The sequence below is a fragment of the Rhineura floridana genome, chromosome 7 (genome assembly GCF_030035675.1).
Source record: "Rhineura floridana isolate rRhiFlo1 chromosome 7, rRhiFlo1.hap2, whole genome shotgun sequence".
Classification (NCBI taxonomy): domain Eukaryota; kingdom Metazoa; phylum Chordata; class Lepidosauria; order Squamata; family Rhineuridae; genus Rhineura; species Rhineura floridana.
Window position 1 is genome coordinate 72246398 of NC_084486.1, and position 21965 is coordinate 72268362.

Sequence of the window (21965 nt, forward strand, 5' to 3'; positions counted from 1 at the left end):
ACGAGAGGACGTCGCATTGATTTACCAATGGACAAAAACCAACAAACAAAAAACTCTGCTCCTTAAGAGCAAGCAGGCCTAACCACAAGTGCCAAAGACACTTGAAGAGAGACACTGCTTACAAGTGCCTGTACGCTAATGCTAGGAGCCTCCGAACCAAGATGGGAGAACTGGAGTGCTTGGTCTTAGAGAAGAGCATTGATATAGTGAGCATAACCGAGACCTGGTGGAATGGAGAAAACCAGTGGGATACGGTTATCCCTGGATATAAACTATATCGGAAGGACAGGGAAGGACGTATTGGTGGCGGAGTCGCTCTATACGTGAAAGAAGGCATTGAATCCAGCAAGCTCGAAACCCCAAAAGAGGCAGACTCCTCCAGAGAATTGTTGTGAGTGGTGATACCGTGCCCCAGGAGGGACTTAATACTGGGAACGATCTATCGTCCCCCTGATCAAAATGCTCAGGGAGACCTTGAGATGAGATATGAAATTGAGGAAGCATCCAAACTAGGAAATGTGGTAGTAATGGGTGACTTCAACTACCCGGACATAGACTGGCCGCATATGTGTTCCAGTCATGACAAAGAAGCAAAGTTTCTAGATATTCTAAATGACTATTCCCTAGATCAGTTGGTCATGGAACCGACCAGAGGGACGGCAACCCTGGACTTAATCCTCAGTGGGGACCGGGACCTGGTGCGAGATGTAAGTGTTGTTGAACCGATTGGGAGCAGTGACCACAGTGCTATTAAATTAAACATACATGTAACTGGCCAATTGCCAAGAAAATCCAACACGGTCACATTTGACTTCAAAAGAGGAAACTTCACAAAAATGAGGGGATTGGTAAAAAGAAAGCTGAAAAACAAAGTCCAGAGGGTCACATCACTCGAAAATGCTTGGAAGTTGTTTAAAAACACTATATTAGAAGCTCAACTGGAGTGCATACCGCAGATCAGAAAAGGTACCACCAGGGCCAAGAAGATGCCAGCATGGTTAACAAGCAAAGTCAAGGAAGCTCTTAGAGGCAAAAAGTCTTCCTTCAGAAAATGGAAGTCTTGTCCGAATGAAGAAAATAAAAAAGAACACAAACTCTGGCAAAAGAAATGCAAGAAGACAATAAGGGATGCTAAAAAAGAATTTGAGGAGCACATTGCTAAGAACATAAAAACCAACAACAAAAAATTCTATAAATACATTCAAAGCAGGAGACCATCTAGGGAGACAATTGGACCCTTGGATGATAAGGGAGTCAAAGGTGTACTAAAGAACAATAAGGAGATTGCAGAGAAGCTAAATGAATTCTTTGCATCTGTCTTCACAGTGGAAGATATAGGGCAGATCCCTGAACCTGAACTAACATTTGCAGGAAGGGATTCTGAGGAACTAAGACAAATAGTGGTAACGAGAGAGGAAGTTCTAAGCTTAATGGACAATATAAAAACTGACAAATCACCGGGCCCGGATGGCATCCACCCGAGAGTTCTCAAAGAACTCAAAGGTGAAATTGCTGATCTGCTAACTAAAATATGTAACTTGTCCCTCAGGTCCTCCTCCGTGCCTGAGGACTGGAAAGTGGCAAATGTAACGCCAATCTTCAAAAAGGGATCCAGAGGGGATCCCGGAAATTACAGGCCAGTTAGCTTAACTTCTGTCCCTGGAAAACTGGTAGAAAGTATGATTAAAGCTAGATTAACCAAGCACATAGAAGAACAAGCCTTGCTGAAGCAGAGCCAGCATGGCTTCTGCAAGGGAAAGTCCTGTCTCACTAACCTATTAGAATTCTTTGAGAGTGTCAACAAGCATATAGATAGAGGTGATCCAGTGGACATAGTGTACTTAGACTTTCAAAAAGCGTTTGACAAGGTACCTCACCAAAGGCTTCTGAGGAAGCTTAGCAGTCATGGAATAAGAGGAGAGGTCCTCTTGTGGATAAGGAATTGGTTAAGAAGCAGAAAGCAGAGAGTAGGAATAAACGGACAGTTCTCCCAATGGAGGGCTGTAGAAAGTGGAGTCCCTCAAGGATCGGTATTGGGACCTGTACTTTTCAACTTGTGCATTAATGACCTAGAATTAGGAGTGAGCAGTGAAGTGGCCAAGTTTGCTGACGACACTAAATTGTTCAGGGTTGTTAAAACGAAAAGGGATTGCGAAGAGCTCCAAAAAGACCTCTCCAAACTGAGTGAATGGGCAGAAAAATGGCAAATGCAATTCAATATAAACAAGTGTAAAATTATGCATATTGGAGCAAAAAATCTGAATTTCACATATACGCTCATGGGGTCTGAACTGGCAGTGACCGACCAGGAGAGAGACCTCGGGGTTGTAGTGGACAGCACGATGAAAATGTCGACCCAGTGTGCGGCAGCTGTGAAAAAGGCAAATTCCATGCTAGCGATAATTAGGAAAGGTATTGAAAATAAAACAGCCGATATCATAATGTCGTTGTATAAATCTATGGTGCGGCCGCATTTGGAATACTGTGTACAGTTCTGGTCGCCTCATCTCAAAAAGGATATTATAGAGTTGGAAAAGGTTCAGAAGAGGGCAACCAGAATGATCAAGGGGATGGAGCGACTCCCTTACAAGGAAAGGTTGCAGCATTTGGGGCTTTTTAGTTTAGAGAAAAGGCGGGTCAGAGGAGACATGATAGAAGTGTATAAAATTATGCATGGCATTGAGAAAGTGGATAGAGAAAAGTTCTTCTCCCTCTCTCGTAATACTAGAACTCGTGGACATTCAAAGAAGCTGAATGTTGGAAGATTCAGGACAGACAAAAGGAAGTACTTCTTTACTCAGCGCATAGTTAAACTATGGAATTTGCTCCCACAAGATGCAGTAATGGCCACCAGCTTGGATGGCTTTAAAAGAAGATTAGACAAATTCATGGAGGACAGGGCTATCAATGGCTACTAGCCGTGATGGCTGTGCTCTGCCACCCTAGTCAGAGGCAGCATGCTTCTGAAAACCAGTTGCCGGAAGCCTCAGGAGGGGAGAGTGTTCTTGCACTCGGGTCCTGCTTGCGGGCTTTCCCAGGCACCTGGTTGGCCACTGTGAGAACAGGATGCTGGACTAGATGGGCCACTGGCCTGATCCAGCAGGCTCTTCTTATGTTCTTATGTTCTTATGTTCTGAAGCAGGCTGACTAATGCCAAAAATGAAAGGAGAAAAATGTAGTACTTTCTTTGTCATTGTTAGCAATACCAGCCTCAAGAAGATGTGGGGCTCTGGAAAATGGCCAAATTACCTAATTACCTAATTGGCCAAATTACCTAAAACCAAAGCCCCAATCATGCTCTGAATATCCAGATAGGACATGTGTGCATAAGCCTCTCAACACTTATAAAGAAACAAGCACATGGATCAGATTAATGGCCAGTGCGCAGGGAACCAAGACTATAGAGGCCAGCAGAGTGTTATATTTAAGGCAATAAGCTGTCAGCTACAAAGTCCCCTATCTGAATGTCACCCCTGACACAAAGTCATTGGGAGGCCTCTGGAAGGGGATAACAGAAATAGCTAACCTTATAAGTTTGTTATAAGGATTGCTACAATAAAGTATTTAAAACAATTTGTGCACACAGAACAAATAATGTATGACTGTGCCCAAATATATTTAATATTCAGATGTCAGCTCCACTGAAATGAACAAACTCAAGAATGTTTAGATGCATAAGAGTACAACAATAAACATATTCTCTAATTTTGTTTACTATACTATTACATTTCACATTATAATCTAAAATACAATCTGAAATGTTTAGAAAGATGTAATGAAATTAACATAGACCAAAAAGTGGTCTACTTATTTTCCTGTTGTTTGTTTATTTATAGTAAAGTCCACTTTAGTTATTTTCCAACTGAAGTCAATGAACTTACTTCTAAATAGACATACATAGGATTGCACAGTCATTTAGTTAATTCAGAATTAAGCTCAGCCATCGATATCAACATAAACAGAATTAGTCTCACTGAATAGTCACGGGGTTTATTATGTATTTATTAACAATATTTTTCTACTATCCATAGACTAAAATTTAAAAGTTGTGCAGGGGGAAGAAAGAATTCCACCTTGTGGTTTTTCTCATTACAACGTTGCAAGAACACCTGCACTTGGCTGACTTTCTCTTCTCCTAAAGATACAGGATCAGTCTCAGGCCAAGAACCTGGCAACCCTAATGGGAGGAGATGATCCTTTAGTTTAGGGTTGCCAGGCTCAGGGCCTGAGAATGATTCTGTATCTTTAAGAGAAGAGAAAATTTAGCCAAGCGCAGGTTTTCTTGTAACACTGTAATGGGAAAAAGCACAAGGTGGAATTCTCCCTTCCCCCTACACAACTTTTAAAGATACAGAAGACCTCTTGGGTGCCAGGCCCAGCCTCCAAGAGGTTTCTGTATCTTTAAAAGTTGTGCAGGGGGAAGGGAGAATTTCACTTTGTGGTTTTTCCCATTACAATGTTGCAAGAAAACTTGCACTTGGCTGAATTTTCTCTTCTCTTAAAGATACAGAATCATTCTCAGGCCCTGAGCCTGGCAACCCTACTTTAGTTACCCTGGCTTTATAATACCAGTACTTTGATTATGGAATGAACACACAGAGAGACACTTAACTGAATTCTTCAAAGCATCAACACTATTCACTGCCTCCTCAATTGAAAAATAACCATACTGACTCATACCTTGTCGTGCAAACCTAAGCATGTCTACTCAAAAGTAAGTCTTATTGAATTCAATAGGGCTTACTCTCAAGTAAGTGAGGTTAAGATTGCACCTTGAGTAAAGGATTGACTGCGGTTACAGGCAATAATTCTGCATATAATCAGTCTACCTGCATACTAGTGAGCAGGCAGTGTAAGGAGTTCCACTGCAGAGTGTGGTTCTCGGTTATTGTATTCAACAACCTGAAAAAAACCCTACTTCCCCTGAACTAAAAGTCATTGTTTATATCATTCCTTCTTGGCACAAACAAATTTTAAAAAGAACCAAATATAAAGGAAACATAGTCTATGATCACTAAATAATCATATTAGAGGCAATTATATCAGCTCACCTGTTCAGGATTTGCAATGAAGTTTATGGCAGTGTGATGGCGATCATCTTCTTGTAATAAACTGAAGGTAAACTGGTAGTCAATCAGTAAGCTATCTGTGGACAAAACATTTTAAAATGAGCAGATGAGATGCTCTTATGTTAAACAATGTATCTAAACTGTAGAATTAATTTTCATTCTGTTTCATGAAGTCTTCAACATAAGGTTAGCAACGCTGTCATAAATCGGTTTAAAAACCATGAGCCCTACTCAGGTAGTCAACAGAAAAGGTTGTGGAACAGTCATGGATATTTGTACCTGGGCCCTGTATTTGATGAATTTGTGTTTTTACAGTGGAGATCATCCATTCTGACCAGGACCAGATGGTCAAACAGGCTAACAAAGCCCTAGATTAGGGTCTGTGATTTTCATAATATTGTGCTGATCCAGTCTGCTATTTTCCCCCTTAAAAGTTTATCACATAAAATGGTCTGTCTCAGTAGCCTGGCCTAAGAGTTGTGATTTTTGTAATGGTGCTTATTTTTGATGATGATGATGATGGGGCTGAAGAAGAAACAAGTTAAGTGGTTCACTGAACGCCAGCCATGTTTAAGTGGTCCATGAAACGACAAAGTTTGAGAGCACAATTAATATAGTATGATTGGGAAATCATGGAACTGATCTATGAATCTTATCACCTTTCTGTGATATTGGTCTGCTTAAGTCCTTCTACCTCAAGCTATAACTGGAAAAGAAGCAAGTAGAATGCAACAGTACTAAGAGTCATGGTAAAAAAAAAATCCCATTTCTGATGCTGGCAATGTTTTAGTATGTTTAGTAAGATGAGTCACAAATTTCCATTATTTTGTTATCTTGATAGTAAACTGGATATAAAGAGAATACAAAGCTCTATATTCTAATCTGAGCAAGAACAATTAACGTAAAATGTAATGCATTATTTTACACTGAACAGGTATATTATATTCTTAGCTAGATCAAATTATTCTGATGTTCAAATTACTACACTGTACATTCTTTCAGCAGATCAAAAACTGCTTTAGAAAGCTGCCGATTGCCAGATTCTTATAAAAAAATCAATGAATTCTATTAAAATATATTTAATTTCCCCTAAAACTTGTACTATGCAGTATAATTGAGTCACATAGCACAAAATAAATAAATGAATAAAATAAAAGTGCATTTTTCTGATTCCAGTCATGGCAATGTCTAGCATAATTCTTTTGCATTTCAACTGTTATTATTGGCATATTGGTTTTATTACATATGGGGAAAGGCTATAAATTCATCCACATTCACTTTAAAAACTTACCAACATGGGCTATACACCATTCTGAACAGAAGAGAGTACTGATACGTCATCATATCAACAGGTCAATCATATGGCCTAGCTAAAATGGCCATAGGTACACTGGGGCTTGCCGAAACATTCTTAAATCAGACCAAATATTCTTAAATCAGACCACTGTTCAAACGTTGGGAGAAAGATCTTTCCTAATAGTCCTAATTAATGCTATTTATGACAACCTGGCTGATATCCCCAATAAAAACCCCATTGTGGCTGCCAAGGCTCCTCCTGATTTTTTTTAAAAAAAACTAGGTTTTAGAGCTGATTTTTTTTTAAAAAAAACGTTGGTAATGCTGTTCTGGTTGCAAAGCAAAGTGCATGCTTCCAGCTACTCTTCCCTCTAACCTTCTCTTCCCCACATTGCCTTTGGAACCCATGTGGATCCAGAGGTATTCTGCATCGGAAAACAAAGAAGAGGGTGGGGCAGCTTGAGACTGATGCTTTGTCTTCCAGCTTCCCTCTAAAACTCTTTGGAAAAGAAAAAGAAAAGGAGCCCTGTCTGATACGTTCCTGGGTCATGGGAGTGACCAGGGGTTGTTTTGACTTTTGGGGGTGGGGAGTGTTTTCTTTTTGCGAGGATTTGTGTATGTGTTGCCTGCTTTTTGGGGTGGAGATGGAGTGCTTTGTTTTTGGGGATTTGGTTGGTTGCCTTGGACGTAGGGTGTTTTGTCTGCCTTTTTTAGTTATCTGTGTGTTTTGCCTGCTGGGGTGGTGGTATGCCTGCTTTTTTTGCCTGTGATTTTTATCTTTTGTGTGTGTGCATGTTACACCTGTTGTTTTGGTGGTGGGCATTTCTGAGCATCACATTTTTCTTGTGTGAAATGTGTATTTTGTGGTGCCATTATAGTTTCTTCATTTTTCAAATGTCCCCTGGCCAAAAAAGTTGGGTATCCCTGCTCTAAGGTCAGTCATTTTTCTCAAATTATAAGTAGTTTCATCACTTCTAGATAGGATAGTAGCTTTTTGCAACAACAGCTAGAATAATCTGACTTCAACAGACAGTAGGACCTCATCTACTTGAAGCAACCTCAAAATTTTGATTCCAGCAGGCAGTAGACCTTGTGCACATGGAAGAAATGTCCAGTATCCCATAAGTGTGTCATAAGATAGCACACTTTAATATAATACAAATCCAGATCCATATAGGGCTTACAAAGGTACAATCAAGGGGTAGCCAATATGATACCCGCCAGATGGTGGGAACAACTCCCATCACTCCTGGCAGTGGACAGTCTTTTGCCATGCTGGCTGGGGCTAATTCAAGTTGGGAGTCCAAAGCATCTGGAATAGGCACTATAGTAGCCACCCTGGTATAATCTATAGGGTTTCTAAAGGTATAACCTTATCTGGGATTTAATCCCAGAAAAGAAAAGCACATGCAGAAACAATAACCAATTTGCTAACATCATCAGCCTCTCCCACAAAGTTCCCAGCTGCCAGGTCACTACACACATATCACACTGACAGTCACTAACAATACCAACCCACCCCCAATAGAAAATATCAACACACAGCAACAACAGGAACATTAAGAAGATATCATAGAATCTATCCCATACCCAATGCGTGCTGCCAGGAAGAGTACACAGTGTCTCTCCAAGTGTTTTCCATAGTCAGTCAGGAGGCTTACATGTAGAACCCATAAACAGGTTTCCCAAGAGAAAGATTCAAGTACTACCTGGATGCCAATAATTTTAACAGAGAGAATACCACAAAGCACATTTATATTGGTGTCCATGTGAGTGGAAGAAGCATTTTATAAGGCAGAGGGATGGGGGGGATATGAATAAGGAAGAATGCATACTATAGCAGCAAGGTTACAGGAGATAGCATCATGACCTGGTTCATAGCGCACTGAGAAAGAGCAAGGCAGGGAGAAAGAGGTGATCTCAACAAGGTGAAGCTCAGCTTTGAAATGTTCCACTAGCAACAATAATTTTGACATGAAAAATGGAGGTAGTGGGAACAGAACCCAGGACTCGTACTCTGAAGAGCAATATCCTAACTGCACAGCCACAGAAGTACACCTTCTTTTTGTTATGGACATCTGTATATGCAGAGATCGTCAGCGGTCTGAGATGTGTGTGTGCCAGTGTGTGTATTTACCTAAGTAGCAGGCTTTTACCCTGCATGCTGAGACTTAAGACTGAGTAAAACAAAAAAGCTACTTTATTTATAGGAATACATAGTAGATAGGAAAGGCACACCTCGTTCTAACTAACTAACTAAGTTGGAGGTGCAATACCCAGACTTGGGTATTGCCCTTATGGCTCAGGAGAGAGAGCTAAGACAAAGATGTCTCTTTTCTCCTCAGACAGACAAAGAAGAAGACAAAGGAAGGAGGGGCAGATAAGCTTCCCTGAGCATATCAGTTTACAATGGAAGGAAGTTAGGTAGAAAACAGCACCGGTAAAGGTAAGCAAGCCTAGCCAGCTGGACGACCCTAACTCTATCTTCGTTCTGGAATACAAACAAAAGAACCCAAACAGGAGTTGCTCTTGCCCCACTTCCAACACTTTTCTTCATTAAGAATCACACGTGACCCATAGCTCCAAGCCAGGTGTCATGGCCCCGTCAGAGGACTCCTCAGATGAGGACGACTCAGGAGTAACAGCAGCAGACCCAGGAGCAGCAGACTCAGAAGGAGACACGGAGGAGCCTCCTGAGAATCCAGCTCCTTCTCCCCCTCAGCTGCAGAGCACCCCAGATACAGCAGAGTCCCTGCAGCCAGACACAGACAGTGAACAGGATACTCCCCCCTCACCTGCAGAACGTAGACAGCAGAAGGTCAGGCAGAAGAGAGGCAGGCCTGTCTCCTTAAGGCCCAAACGCTGAGGACTCACACCTGCTGTCAACCTTGCTCTTTATAAGGCACACCTTGGCTGCCGCTTGTTGCTGACTGCAACGTCAGGCGTGGCTTGTGTGTTCCTAGTTTCCTGGCACCCTCTTTCGGACTGACCCCTTGGCACTTGATCCCGGACCTCTACTGACCTCACTTCTGGACTCCTGACTCGGCAAGTACGCTTCGGACAAGCCTGGCCCTTATCAGCTCCCCTCCTCCTAGACCTGGCAGATTTATGACCAGACTGCCGGCTAAGGACTTTGCTTCCCTGCCAACCACCCAGGAATTTCCAGCCCCCCACCGGCACTGCTGACGCAGTGTTGAGCTGACACCATATAGTGTGCTGTTGAAGTAGAAGTATGTGAAACTCCAGCTCAGTTAAACACCACAAGCTCATACGAAAAGATGTATCAAGTCCAATCCCTCACCATGAGCTCCAAGGAGAAAGGTATGGAAAGCGCAATATACTTTCATTTTATTTATTTATTTATTTATGTTATATTCTACTCTTCCTTTGTGTGCAGTATTATAATCAATCACAGTGGCAGCATATAAATCTCATTCAGGAAACTGTCTGGATCATACATCTCCAGCCCCTTCTACAATCCTTTGGTTGATTAATGTTTACTGATTATTTACCCAATGGAACTTCTCTGTCTTCCCTTCTCTACTCTTCTCGGACTCCATGCAGCACTACTGTTCATTTTCTCACATTATCAGTAATCATGGAAGACACTGGACAGACATTTAATGTTTAGCACATGCCTCATCAGTCTTGACAGTGCACTGGCAAGGTCACAGATGAGATACAGACCCTGAACCCTGGTGGGGTATTGTGATGGGGAACCTGCCAGCCCCTTCCTATGGAATGCCCCATTGTTAAGGTATTGAATGTAATTAGGTACAGATAGACGGTTCCCTATATCTTAATTATTTGAAGAACAGAGGCAAAGCTGAAACACAACTTTTATTGAACATTATCAGCAACTGAGTGAGTTCCATAGCATCAAAAAGAAATGAGGTTACCAGGTTTTTGTTGATGAGTACCAGATGCAGTTCTCTTCATCACTGTATCTGAATAATGAGTATAGCTGCACCATACATCTGCTATACAACACTGAAATACACAGGGCTGTTGGTAAAGAAAAGGTAACCTGCCCCTCCTCCCAAAAAGGAGCCCTGGGAGCCAAACAAGTGCATAAGAATAGCTAGTTTCCCACAGGTGGCATCAAATGTAGCAAGCCTTGCTGGTGGTCTGCATGGCACTGGATGGGGCACATTCTTCTATCTGTGACTCTTGGATAGCTGTGAGGTTGCCTGTGGAGAAAAGAAAAAGTAGCAATGATGATCCGCAACTGGCGACAGCTGGGGCAATTAAAAAGTGTTCCAATTAATCAGGCAAGAGACAAATACTTATATAAAAACTGAAGATGGCAGTCCCTATCTTAAAAGATGCATTCCCCCTTCAATCACCCATAGTAGGCAGTGCCTCTTCGAAGATGAAGCCAACTATGACACATGTACAGTTACAACATCGAAAATTAAATGATTAATTTTGCTTCAGAGCTGTTATTTTCAATCATATGTAATGTATGCAAAATGTATTTGATTAATTGAATGTATTCATTGACTAAAACTCATAGGATTAACTGAATAAGATTTCTTCAATCAGGGGACAACCTTAGGAGGAGCTGGAACAGAGAGACAGCAGGGATCAAATTTTAATTCATGCTCACTGAAGGAGTAATTAAGAAATGGTGCATCTACCAATGTGTTTGCATGCCCTGTCCTGGCTCTCTGCTCTCCTCCTGGATGTTCATTAACCTGGAGCAAACTCCCTGGTGTCTAAGGTTTGGGGATTTCTCTACTGGGGGAGATAATATTTTTGCTTCTTACTTTTGAAAATGGAAATGGACTGCCTTCAAGTCAGTCCTGACTTATGACGACCCTACGAATAGGGTTTTCATGCTAAGCGGTATTCAGAGGTGGTTACCATTGCCTTCCTCTGAGGCTGAGAGGCAGAGACTGGCCCAAGGTCACCCAGTGACTTGCCCTAGTTTATCTTCCTTTTTATAATTTCTCTTTATATTTCTTCCAGTATCATTCTTCCAAAATCAGTCGCTTAATTACAACAAAGATATCACATGTTGTCCCATGACTTATTTTTCCTTTGACAGCAACTTATTGCCCCTAAATAATCATGTTAGTCAGTCCTTTCCCACTATTTAAAAAGTTTCTCGGAACAGATTCCCTTAACAAAGACTTCTGTAATTTGCTTTGATTTTAATAGTGTTTCACTCTCTCTTATTCTCTTGCATCTGCTTTGGATTATAGGGCAGTAAGGTAGTGTTTTGTCATTGTTACTGTTTTGTTACATACTGTATAGTGTCATGTTTGTAGAGAAATATTACTATAATCATCATCATGACCATACTCACACATCCTGTGTAGGGAGATACATTGGAATTCTGTCCCCAGTTACCATCTGTTCCACCTACCATCTTCCCCAGCTTTGATCTTGCAAGGAATAATGTGCCACAAGTCTTTGTTGAGCAAATATCAATAGATGAAGTGTTTGGTGTTCACCAGTAAAGGTGACTAGGTTCCCCATCGTCTTCCACCCTCTGAGGAGGTCAACTGGATTTTGAAAGTTTTGGGTTACAGGGCCCTCCTTTCTATGTACCCTTTGGGTGGGAAACATTGGTACTCACTGTTGAGTAAGAGTGATATTCAGGCAGTACAGTTTCCCCATATTTCAGGGAAAAGGAAAACTTTGGCTGTCAGAGCTGAGCCATAAGCACCAGTCAGAGAGGAGCCAGAAGTAGTGTCATGGGTTCATACCTGAAGGCTCAATGCCAGAGAACAGGGCGATGTGCTATAGTTAAGAAACAGAGCCACAATCCAGAGCTAGAGAACCAACTAAAATGTGCCAGAGGTAGCAAGAATGTTGCTCAGACAAATTCTTATCTTTTTATAAATGTTCAGATGTAGGAGAGCCCAATGGCCCTCTTGGATTAGCAGGGATAGTCTACAACCTGACAATACTCTGCAGATCCAAAGGATTTTTCTGTTCACCACATGGGACAGCCGATTACAGAGGAACAGATTCCCGATTCTAGCCCTGGTGGCTCTTCACAGTGGCCATGAGTGCTCTACACACCTAGGAGTTTTGAGTGGTGAAATGGTGGGATTTTTAGAATTCCTCCCTTGAGACATGGGGACCCTTCCCTAGTAATCCCCCCTCATGCCTTACCTGCATGGTGCACTTTGCCCTTGCAGCCACAGTACCAGGTGAGGAGTCAAGGTTCCCGATAGGCGTTTATGTCTAGAATCCCGAGGCGAACATCTGAAAGTGTTCTCAGAACATGTAAATTACTCATCTTCCCTTACTACTCCATTCTTTGTGCAAAGTGACTACTTTTACCAAACATCCTTGTCACCAAAGTTCCCACTTAGATACACGTTTCTATGGACAAGGTTACAGAGTGATGTAGATGCTGTAGCACTTTATTTAGTTTTAGTTTTATATCCCACATTTCCTCCAAGGAGCTCAAGGTGATGTACAAACATGGCTCTCCCCCTTCCTGATTTTATCCTCACAACAACCCTGTGAGGTAGGTTAGGTGGAGAGACAGTGACTGGCCCAAGGTCACCCAGTGAGCTTCGTGGCCAAGCAGGGATTTGAATCCTGGTCTCCCAGGTCCCAGTCTGACACTCTAACTACTACACCACACTGGCTGTCTCACACACAGCTGTATTATTTGCTAGAGATTATATGTTCCTGTTGCTATTATATATGACTGGCTGCAAAATATGTTGGTTTTCTATCCTCAAATGTGGCTGTGGCATGGTGATAATCTGGAGCTCTCCAGTGACTCTGATGGGATGTTTTAAATTTACATCACTTTGGGAGCATATGTAGTATTATTTATTTATATATTTATTGCACTTATATCCCACCTTTTCCCCAAGGAGCTCAAGTATACATGGTTCTCTCCCCATTCTTAATTTAATCCTCACAACAATCCTGTGGGGTAGGGTAGGGTGAGAGGCAAACCGATTTTGAGCATGGGATCGAGCCCTCAGTGAGCATATAATTCAGAATAAGGTGCACCCCCTTCTGTCATGCCCAAATCAACCAATATTTCACCTTACACCAATGTAGTTATGATGGCATAGCACTTAACACTGACTTAATATTATGCACGTAATGTTCTTGCTACACTATTATATCACCAAAATAACTTTACTTCAATGGTGCATGTTGGAGATCCACTGACAAAAGAGATTGAGTAGCAGTCTTAATTTCTGCCACCAGGGAATATATCACAAATATTAGTAAAGTGATGCCTTAATTTAAGAAGAATAGGTGCCATTTTCCCTTTTTTATATTCTTCAACTATATCCAGTCACTGATATTAGTCAGAGGTTCTACATTAATTTAACATAAATACAAATGGAGTAGCTCAGCTGAGAGTAAAATTGTAGGTTCCTATACCCATATACAGCCACAATTAGAAAAAGCTCAGTGGAATTCACACATTTGAGAGATTTTCTACAGCTTTGTCATTTTTGCTTCTCATTTTTGTTCTTTCACTATGGAATAGTTTCACCAGGTGCTTTCATATTTCTAACACAATAAGCCAGGCAAACACATCTAATGCACAAAATAAATGTGTTCATCTGTAGGTTTTTGTTTTGTTTGGTCTGCTTTGTTTTATTTGGTCTTAACTAAAATCATGGATGAAATCTTAATAGGTTTCTAACAGTGGTTCCCAAACTTTTATTTCCCCACTGACTTCTTGAAAATTGCTGAGGGTCTTGGTGGAGTGAGACCATTTTCATTGGGTGGGCAGAGACAAAAATTGGGGGGGGTGCAAAATGGTGGGACATCAGTCACTACAAAAGAGGTTTCTGGAGGGGGACGTTTTCTTAGGTAATGACAAAAACAACCCCCAATTCATTTATTAATTAAGATCTATGAAATGTGAAGTTTACAAAAAAGCAAAATACAGAATAAATAGTTATGTAACCTAAATAACATTGACTAGGAAGTAAATGTATATTGTGCGAGTCATCATACCATAATGATCTGAACTGGTAATAAAGTCTAAGGCACCATGATTTCTCTGCAAACTTGCTGGAGAAACTGTTCACTTGAAATTCCTTCAATTATGTAACTTTCAAAAGCCAAGATTACTAAATTTGCTACATGAAGACAGCAGAAGCCAACGTGGCTTCACAAAAAGCTTAGAGATGACCTGAAAACAAAAAAAAAAGACACATACAGGAAATAGAAGGAAGGCCAGGCCACAAAGGAAGATTACAGACAAGTAGCACAGAATTGCAGGGATGGCGTCAGGAAGGCTAAAGCTGAGAATGAGCTGAGGTTAGTGACGGATGCTAAAAGCAACAAAGCTTTCTTCAGGTACATCCATAGTAAAAGACAGAGAAATGAATGGTGGTACAGCTTCTCAATGAGGATGTCAAAATACTAACAGACAACAAAGGGAAGGCAGAAGTGCTCAATTCCTAATTTGGCTCAGTCTTCTCCCAAAGGAAGGTCTATGACCAGAGCTTGGAAGTAATTAGTTACAAAAAACAAATTACTTGTAATTTATTGCTTGTTTGAGGAACAAGTGGGTAATTCCTTTACATTTTAATTGTAAGAGAATGAAGAGTAATTTTATTACTTTTGAGGCGTAATTGTAATGTTTCCAACATTACTTTTGGGCATTACTTGGGGGGCGCAGGGGAAGTCTTCTGGTCCTCTGATTCATGGATGAAAACCATGTGCCTCAATCTGGGCTTCCGTACGGCTCTTCCTTCGTGTTCTGTGGGTGGGTAGGAGGTGAGTGAGGAGGTGAAGAGTGAGATGGGGTGGAGTGAAGAAAACAACTGTTAAAAAATAGACTGTGTTGGTGAAGAACAGTGGAGGGAGAAAGGAGCCGGAGGGCAAGAACATGGATAAAGGAGGAGGAGGAGGCAGCAGCAGAATGGAGGCAAAGAACTGTGGAAGTGAAAGATGACAATGTGTGTGTGAATACGTTGGGGAAATTTTAAATATACAAACAATAAGCAAAATATATTCTTTTATAAAGCTAGAAAGGTTTATAAAGGTTTATAAATTTTAATAGCTTAGTTTAATATTTAATAAGTTTAGTAGCCAGCCAGAACCCTTTTTCTTCTTGGAGCTTGTCTTCCCTGACTGTACTGGTTTGTTTGGAACAACTTGTACTCTAAACAATTATGATAACACTGAATAGAAACTGGACTCTCCAAAACGTAGGAAAATTGCAGGGAGTTCCAAAGCATAGGTGCTGCCATACTAAAGGACTGATTTCTTACAAGAACAGAACAAGTATTATGTGGCACCCGTAGAATGGAAAGCACACCTTGAACTTGACCTGGTAGCAGATTGGCAACCAGTGCTGATTTCAGAGCAGAGGTATTATGTGCTGATAGGGTCTCACTCTAGTCAGCGACCGTGCCACAGCATTCCGCACTAACTGCAGCCCCCCAGTCAGGTTGTGCTGCATGGGGATTTCTGTGACCTTGGCTCACTGGCTGCCAGAATTTTTTTAGTTTTGGTTTTTGGTTAGGAATCCTGACTAATTGTGGGATTCTGATTTTTCCGCCTTACTCATATGAATCTTGTTGTGGTTGGTATGGTGTTGCATTTAAGAAATCACTGTCTTTTTCTGTTTCCATTTCATTTACCTTTAACCTCACTCCCTTACATCCATACAAGCAACAACAGTGGTTCCATTCGCTCAGCTCAACCGCCTTAAACCCACTGATGATGCACCTTGTTATTTGCATGACACTTTGTTTCTTGCCCAATAGTGGTAAAAGAGAATTCACATACTGGGAACTGTTGTTGCTGTTGTTCGCAATCTACTGCCTGTGAAGGTAGACCAAACCATTTGGGCTTTCTCTCTGTCAGCTATAATTCACTGGAATTGGGTTGGCTGTCAATGTGAGTTTATAGCAGTCTACAGAGTAGGCAGGAAAGAGTAGAGAATCTTCTTAACTTTTACTCATTTCTCAAACCTCTCTCTGCAGTGAAGGGTCAAGTCTGTAAAGAAGTTTCGAGCAGGCACATTAAAAGGTAGGGGCAGGCAATTCCAGGCAGGGGGCTGCCAATCCTGCTTGGATATGAATATCATTGCAGAGGATTCCTAGTCAAGCCTTACTAACAGCACAATCCTAACAATATCTACTCAGAAGTAAGTCCAGTTGAGTTTTATGTGGCTTAGTCCCTTCATAAGTGTGTTTAGAACTGCAGCCTTCAGGACATCCATCTTTACTCCTGAGCGCTCCCATCTAACATCTCCACAAGAGTAGGCTTTCTTCCTACAATGGCCTTCTGGTGACTGTCCTGGCCTGAGGACACTTCAACTCATTTTGCCAGAAGCAAGTAGGCTAGATTAAATGTTCCTTACCCAGGCTCTCTAAGCAGGTGAGAAGGAATGATTCCATCACTTCAGCTGGACCTGGAAACACCCTCATTTAGCTAAGATTTTTATCTTAATTTTCAATCAGAGTGGGGTTTTTTTGTTTGAGTGGTATTCTCCAAGGAATGGGTTGATGCTTAATGTATCGTGCTTAATGACATCTCTAGGGCCCACCCCTGAAATCTCAGGGTTTGGGATGCTTCTGACCTGGCAAGCCTAAGGCACATCCACCAGATGCACTAACACCCTCCGCCTACAGAGGCTGGTTGAGTGTTACAGGGGAGGGGGAAATGCTCTGCAGTGCATAACAATACTGTCCTTCCTGCTTTTTATTCCTCCAGTTGCAAACCCTTAGGCGTGCCAACTCCCTCCTCCATCCATGAAGACTTGGGTTCACTTCATTCACATTTTTAACTCTTATCTGCCACGTTTGCATTCCCTTGGTAACTTTGCCTTGCCTCTCTTCTTTGGATGCCTAAACTGTATTTCTAAAAGGTCAACTGAAGTTTTAAGTTACTGTAATTCTAGAAATTTGCGGACTGAAGGAAATTTTCATTTGGGGGCAGAATGATCATTTGGGGGGGGCAATGCCCTCATTTGCCCCTCCACCACTACACCCCTGGGTGGACCACTTAATGTTTTTTTTCTTCCTGTTGTAGCAATTGTTATGTGCTGTGTTAGATGCTGTATGATTTTTAATTGTATTTTTGTTGTTTCTTTTCTTTCTTTTCTTTTCTTTTATAGTATTACAGTCAGCAAGCCATAGAATTCAAACTGTAATACATTATAAGAAATAAAAGAAGCAATAAATAAAATTAAAAATCAACATGAATATTTCATGTGGGCATGCCATGGATGACCTGAATGAAACTTGTGGACCACTGGTGGTCCATGGACCACAGTTTGGGAACACCTGGTTTAAGAAAATGTTTTTAAAATGTGATAAAAATTAGAATCTGATAAAATATTGAAACTAAACAAGCAGATCACATTATTCTATTTGAAAAAAGGCAAGATCCATTTAACAACACCTGTTTATATTGCTATATTAAGACAAGGTTCATTTTATTACCAAGACAGTTCTATCAGCTAATATGCCAGCACAAAGGCTTTTAGTTTTATTGCAGACATTTAATCAAAACTACATTTTATATATCCATAACCTGTGCATTCAAAACAAAGACTATTCAAGAGCCTGTTTGTGAGTTTATATAAGACAGATTCACAAAAACAAATTAATTAGGAAGAAAGCCTATATCGATTGTGACCAAATTAAAGTGAGATGTTTAACATTAAAAAAGTAAAAAGGCTGATGACTTTAAAGCAGCCAGACATTAAGTTTCTATCCCCTTAGTGCCATCCATGTTAAAATAGCTTAGGAAGTATCAAGGGTGCATCACTGGGTTGGTAAAAAGCATCTATAAGGCATTACAGAATTTTTGGCCATTTATAGATCAAAGGTCTGTACCACCAAGCAAGTAACACAGCAGGACAGCAGCAAATAAAAGATTTAGGACTGAGCTAGTCCACTAGGGTTACTGGGGCATAGCCCCTCAAATGAGAATGTCAAGCAATTAACCTTCCCCCTCTGCAAACAAAAAAAAATCTCAAAGCCACACACTTTTTCCTGTCCCACACAGATTTTATACAGTAATACCTCAGTTAATGAAGTACATGCTTTTCTGGACATTACTTCTTTAACAAAAACTTTGCTACCAGAGATAGCAATAACTTGGAAAGAATAGAGATATGTTCCTACATCACAAAAAGAAGAGCAGCTCAACATAGTTCAGCACTATTCAAAACTAACAATATGCTTGCTGAAATGAAACAACCAGGTCAGGGAAGACTTGCATACAGACCACTTGAAGGCTTATTCCAAAATCCATCCAGGGATTCCTGCCTTACCGTTTTTTCCTTTTATCATGTAGCATCTCGCTATAACTATTTAAAGCTTTGAGCACAGTTCTCTCGGCACACTCGAGCAGGCAGGTAAGGCGCAGCTGCCGCCATCACCCTGTGCTTGGTCTCTCTCTCTCTCTCTCTCTCTGCCATCCTCCCCTATACTCGAGCAGACGCGCCTGCAGTAAACAGTGCTTCCAGGGCACCCAAAGAACTGTTTAATGCTAGGCAGCTGTGCCACCTGGCAAGGAGCACCATTCTAGCCATGTGTGACAGAGATACCTGCAGCAGCCTCCACACAGTAGAGAAGGAGCCACATTCTGATTATGTCAGAGTATGGGCCCTCCCCCACACCCACAAAAGACTCTGTTAAAAGAGGCTTCCTTCCTGGAGGATTTGTTAATTGAGTTATTACTGTACTTCTGTTTGAACTCAGAGAAGCTCTGCAAACACGGAGAACAATGGTCTCGGGGAAGGAGAGCATCCAGCTGAGGAAGAGGGAAACGATCCCTTAGAAGGGACCCATTCCTTGGGGGATGAGCAGCTATCCTCTCATGCCGAGGATATATCTCCAGGGGGTGGAGGGATCCTTGTAGTGGGTGATTCGATCATTAGGAACATAGACAGTGGGGTGTGTGATGGGCGTGTAGACCGCAAGGTGTTTTGCCTGCCTGGTGCGAAGGTTGCGGATATCACCCGTCGTTTAGATAGTTTGGTAGACAGTGCTGGGAAGGAGTCAGTGGTCGTGGTGCACGTTGGCACCAACGACATGGGGAAATGCAGCTGTGAGGTCCTGGAAGCAAAATTTAGGTTGCTAGGTAGGATGCTGAAAGCCAGGACCTCCAAGGTGGCTTTCTCTGAAATGCTACCGGTTCCACGTGCAGGACCAGACAGACAGGCACAGCTTTGCAATCTCAATGCGTGGATGAGACGATGGTGTCGGGTGGAAGGGTTTGGATTTGTTAGGCACTAGGGAACATTTTGGGACAAGCCAGGCCTGTACAAAAGGGACGGGCTCCACTTGAACCAGAATGGAACCAGACTGCTGGCACTTAAAATTAAAAAGGTAGCAGAGCAGCTTTTAAACTGACTGAGGGGGGAAACCCGACAGGAGCTGAGGAAGGTCCAGTTCGGAATAAACCTCCTCCCTGGGATAAAAACCAAAGAAATGATGAAATTTTAAAAGGGGTAGGCCTAGAAGTAGGCATTGTGAGAGCAGGGGCACAGGATATAAATTCAGAAGAGCAAAATTACCAAAGGCCAAACCACAAGTGCCAAAGACACTTGAAGAGAGACACTGCTTACAAGTGCCTGTATGCTAATGCTAGCAGCCTCCGAACCAAGATGGGAGAACTGGAGTGCTTGGTCTTAGAGAAGAGCATTGATATAGTGAGCATAACCGAGACCTGGTGGAATGGAGAAAACCAGTGGGATACGGTTATCCCTGGATATAAACTATATCGGAAGGACAGGGAAGGACGTATTGGTGGCGGAGTCGCTCTATATGTGAAAGAAGGCATTGAATCCAGCAAGCTCGAAACCCCAAAAGAGGCAGACTCCTCCACAGAATCGTTGTGGGTGGTGATACCATGCACCAGGAGGGATTTAATACTGGGAACGATCTATCGTCCCCCTGATCAAAATGCTCAGGGAGACCTTGAGATGAGATATGAAATTGAGGAAGCATCCAAACTAGGAAATGTGGTAGTAATGGGTGACTTCAACTACCCGGACATAGACTGGCCGCATATGTGTTCCAGTCATGACAAAGAAGCAAAGTTTCTAGATATTCTAAATGACTATTCCGTAGATCAGTTGGTCATGGAACCGACCAGAGGGACGGCAACCCTGGACTTAATCCTCAGTGGGGACCGGGACCTGGTGCGAGATGTAAGTGTTGTTGAACCGATTGGGAGCAGTGACCACAGTGCTATTAAATTAAACATACATGTAAATGGCCAACTGCCAAGAAAATCCAACATGGTCACATTTGACTTCAAAAGAGGAAACTTCACAAAAATGAGGGGATTGGTAAAAAGAAAGCTGAAAAACAAAGTCCAGAGGGTCACATCACTCGAAAATGCTTGGAAGTTGTTTAAAAACACTGTATTAGAAGCTCAACTGGAGTGCATACCGCAGATCAGAAAAGGTACTGCCAGGGCCAAGAAGATGCCAGCATGGTTAACGAGCAAAGTCAAGGAAGCTCTTAGAGGCAAAAAGTCTTCCTTCAGAAAATGGAAGTCTTGTCTGAATGAAGAAAATAAAAAAGAACACAAACTCTGGCAAAAGAAATGCAAGAAGACAATAAGGGATGCTAAAAAAGAATTTGAGGAGCACATTGCTAAGAACATAAAAACCAACAACAAAAAATTCTATAAATACATTCAAAGCAGGAGACCATCTAGGGAGGCGATTGGACCCTTGGATGATAAGGGAGTCAAAGGTGTACTAAAGAACGATAAGGAGATTGCAGAGAAGCTAAATGAATTCCTTGCATCTGTCTTCACAGTGGAAGATATAGGGCAAATCTCTGAACCTGAACTAACATTTGCAGGAAGGGATTCTGAGGAACTGAGACAAATAGTGGTAATAAGAGAGGAAGTTCTAAGCTTAATGGACAATATAAAAACTGACAAATCACCGGGCCCGGATGGCATCCACCCGAGAGTTCTCAAAGAACTCAAATGTGAAATTGCTGATCTGCTAACTAAAATATGTAACTTGTCCCTTGGGTCCTCCTCCGTGCCTGAGGACTGGAAAGTGGCAAATGTAACGCCAATCTTCAAAAAGGGATCCAGAGGCGATCCCGGAAATTACAGGCCAGTTAGCTTAACTTCTGTCCCTGGAAAACTGGTAGAAAGTATGATTAAAGCTAGATTAACTAAACACATAGAAGAACAAGCCTTGCTGAAGCAGAGCTAGCATGGCTTCTGCAAGGGAAAGTCCTGTCTCAGTAACCTATTAGAATTCTATGAGAGTGTCAACAAGCATATAGATAGAGATGATCCAGTGGACATAGTGTACTCAGACTTTCAAAAAGTGTTTGACAAGGTACCTCACCAAAGACTTCTGAGGAAGCTTAGCAGTCATGGAATAAGAGGAGAGGTCCTCTTGTGGATAAGGAATTGGTTAAGAAGCAGAAAGCAGAGAGTAGGAATAAATGGACAGTTCTCCCAATGGAGGGCTGTAGAAAGTGGAGTCCCTCAAGGATCGGTATTGGGACCTGTACTTTTCAACTTGTGCATTAATGACCTAGAATTAGGAGTCAGCAGTGAAGTGGCCAAGTTTGCTGACGACACTAAATTGTTCAGGGTTGTTAAAACAAAGAAGGATTGCGAAGAGCTCCAAAAAGACCTCTCCAAACTGAG

The 21965-nt window shown here is 41.8% G+C and overlaps 1 protein-coding gene across 6 annotated transcripts in view; it reads right to left on the reverse strand.

The window, feature by feature from the left end:
• ATRNL1 (attractin like 1) overlaps positions 1–21965 on the reverse strand; it is a 1089767-nt gene that overhangs the window by 602296 nt on the left and 465506 nt on the right. For all 6 annotated transcript variants that reach the window (XM_061635905.1, XM_061635908.1, XM_061635909.1 and 3 more), the window contains exon 22: positions 5052–5146. In XM_061635905.1, the coding sequence (XP_061491889.1) occupies positions 5052–5146 (95 nt within the window). The remainder of the gene's footprint in view (positions 1–5051; positions 5147–21965) is intronic.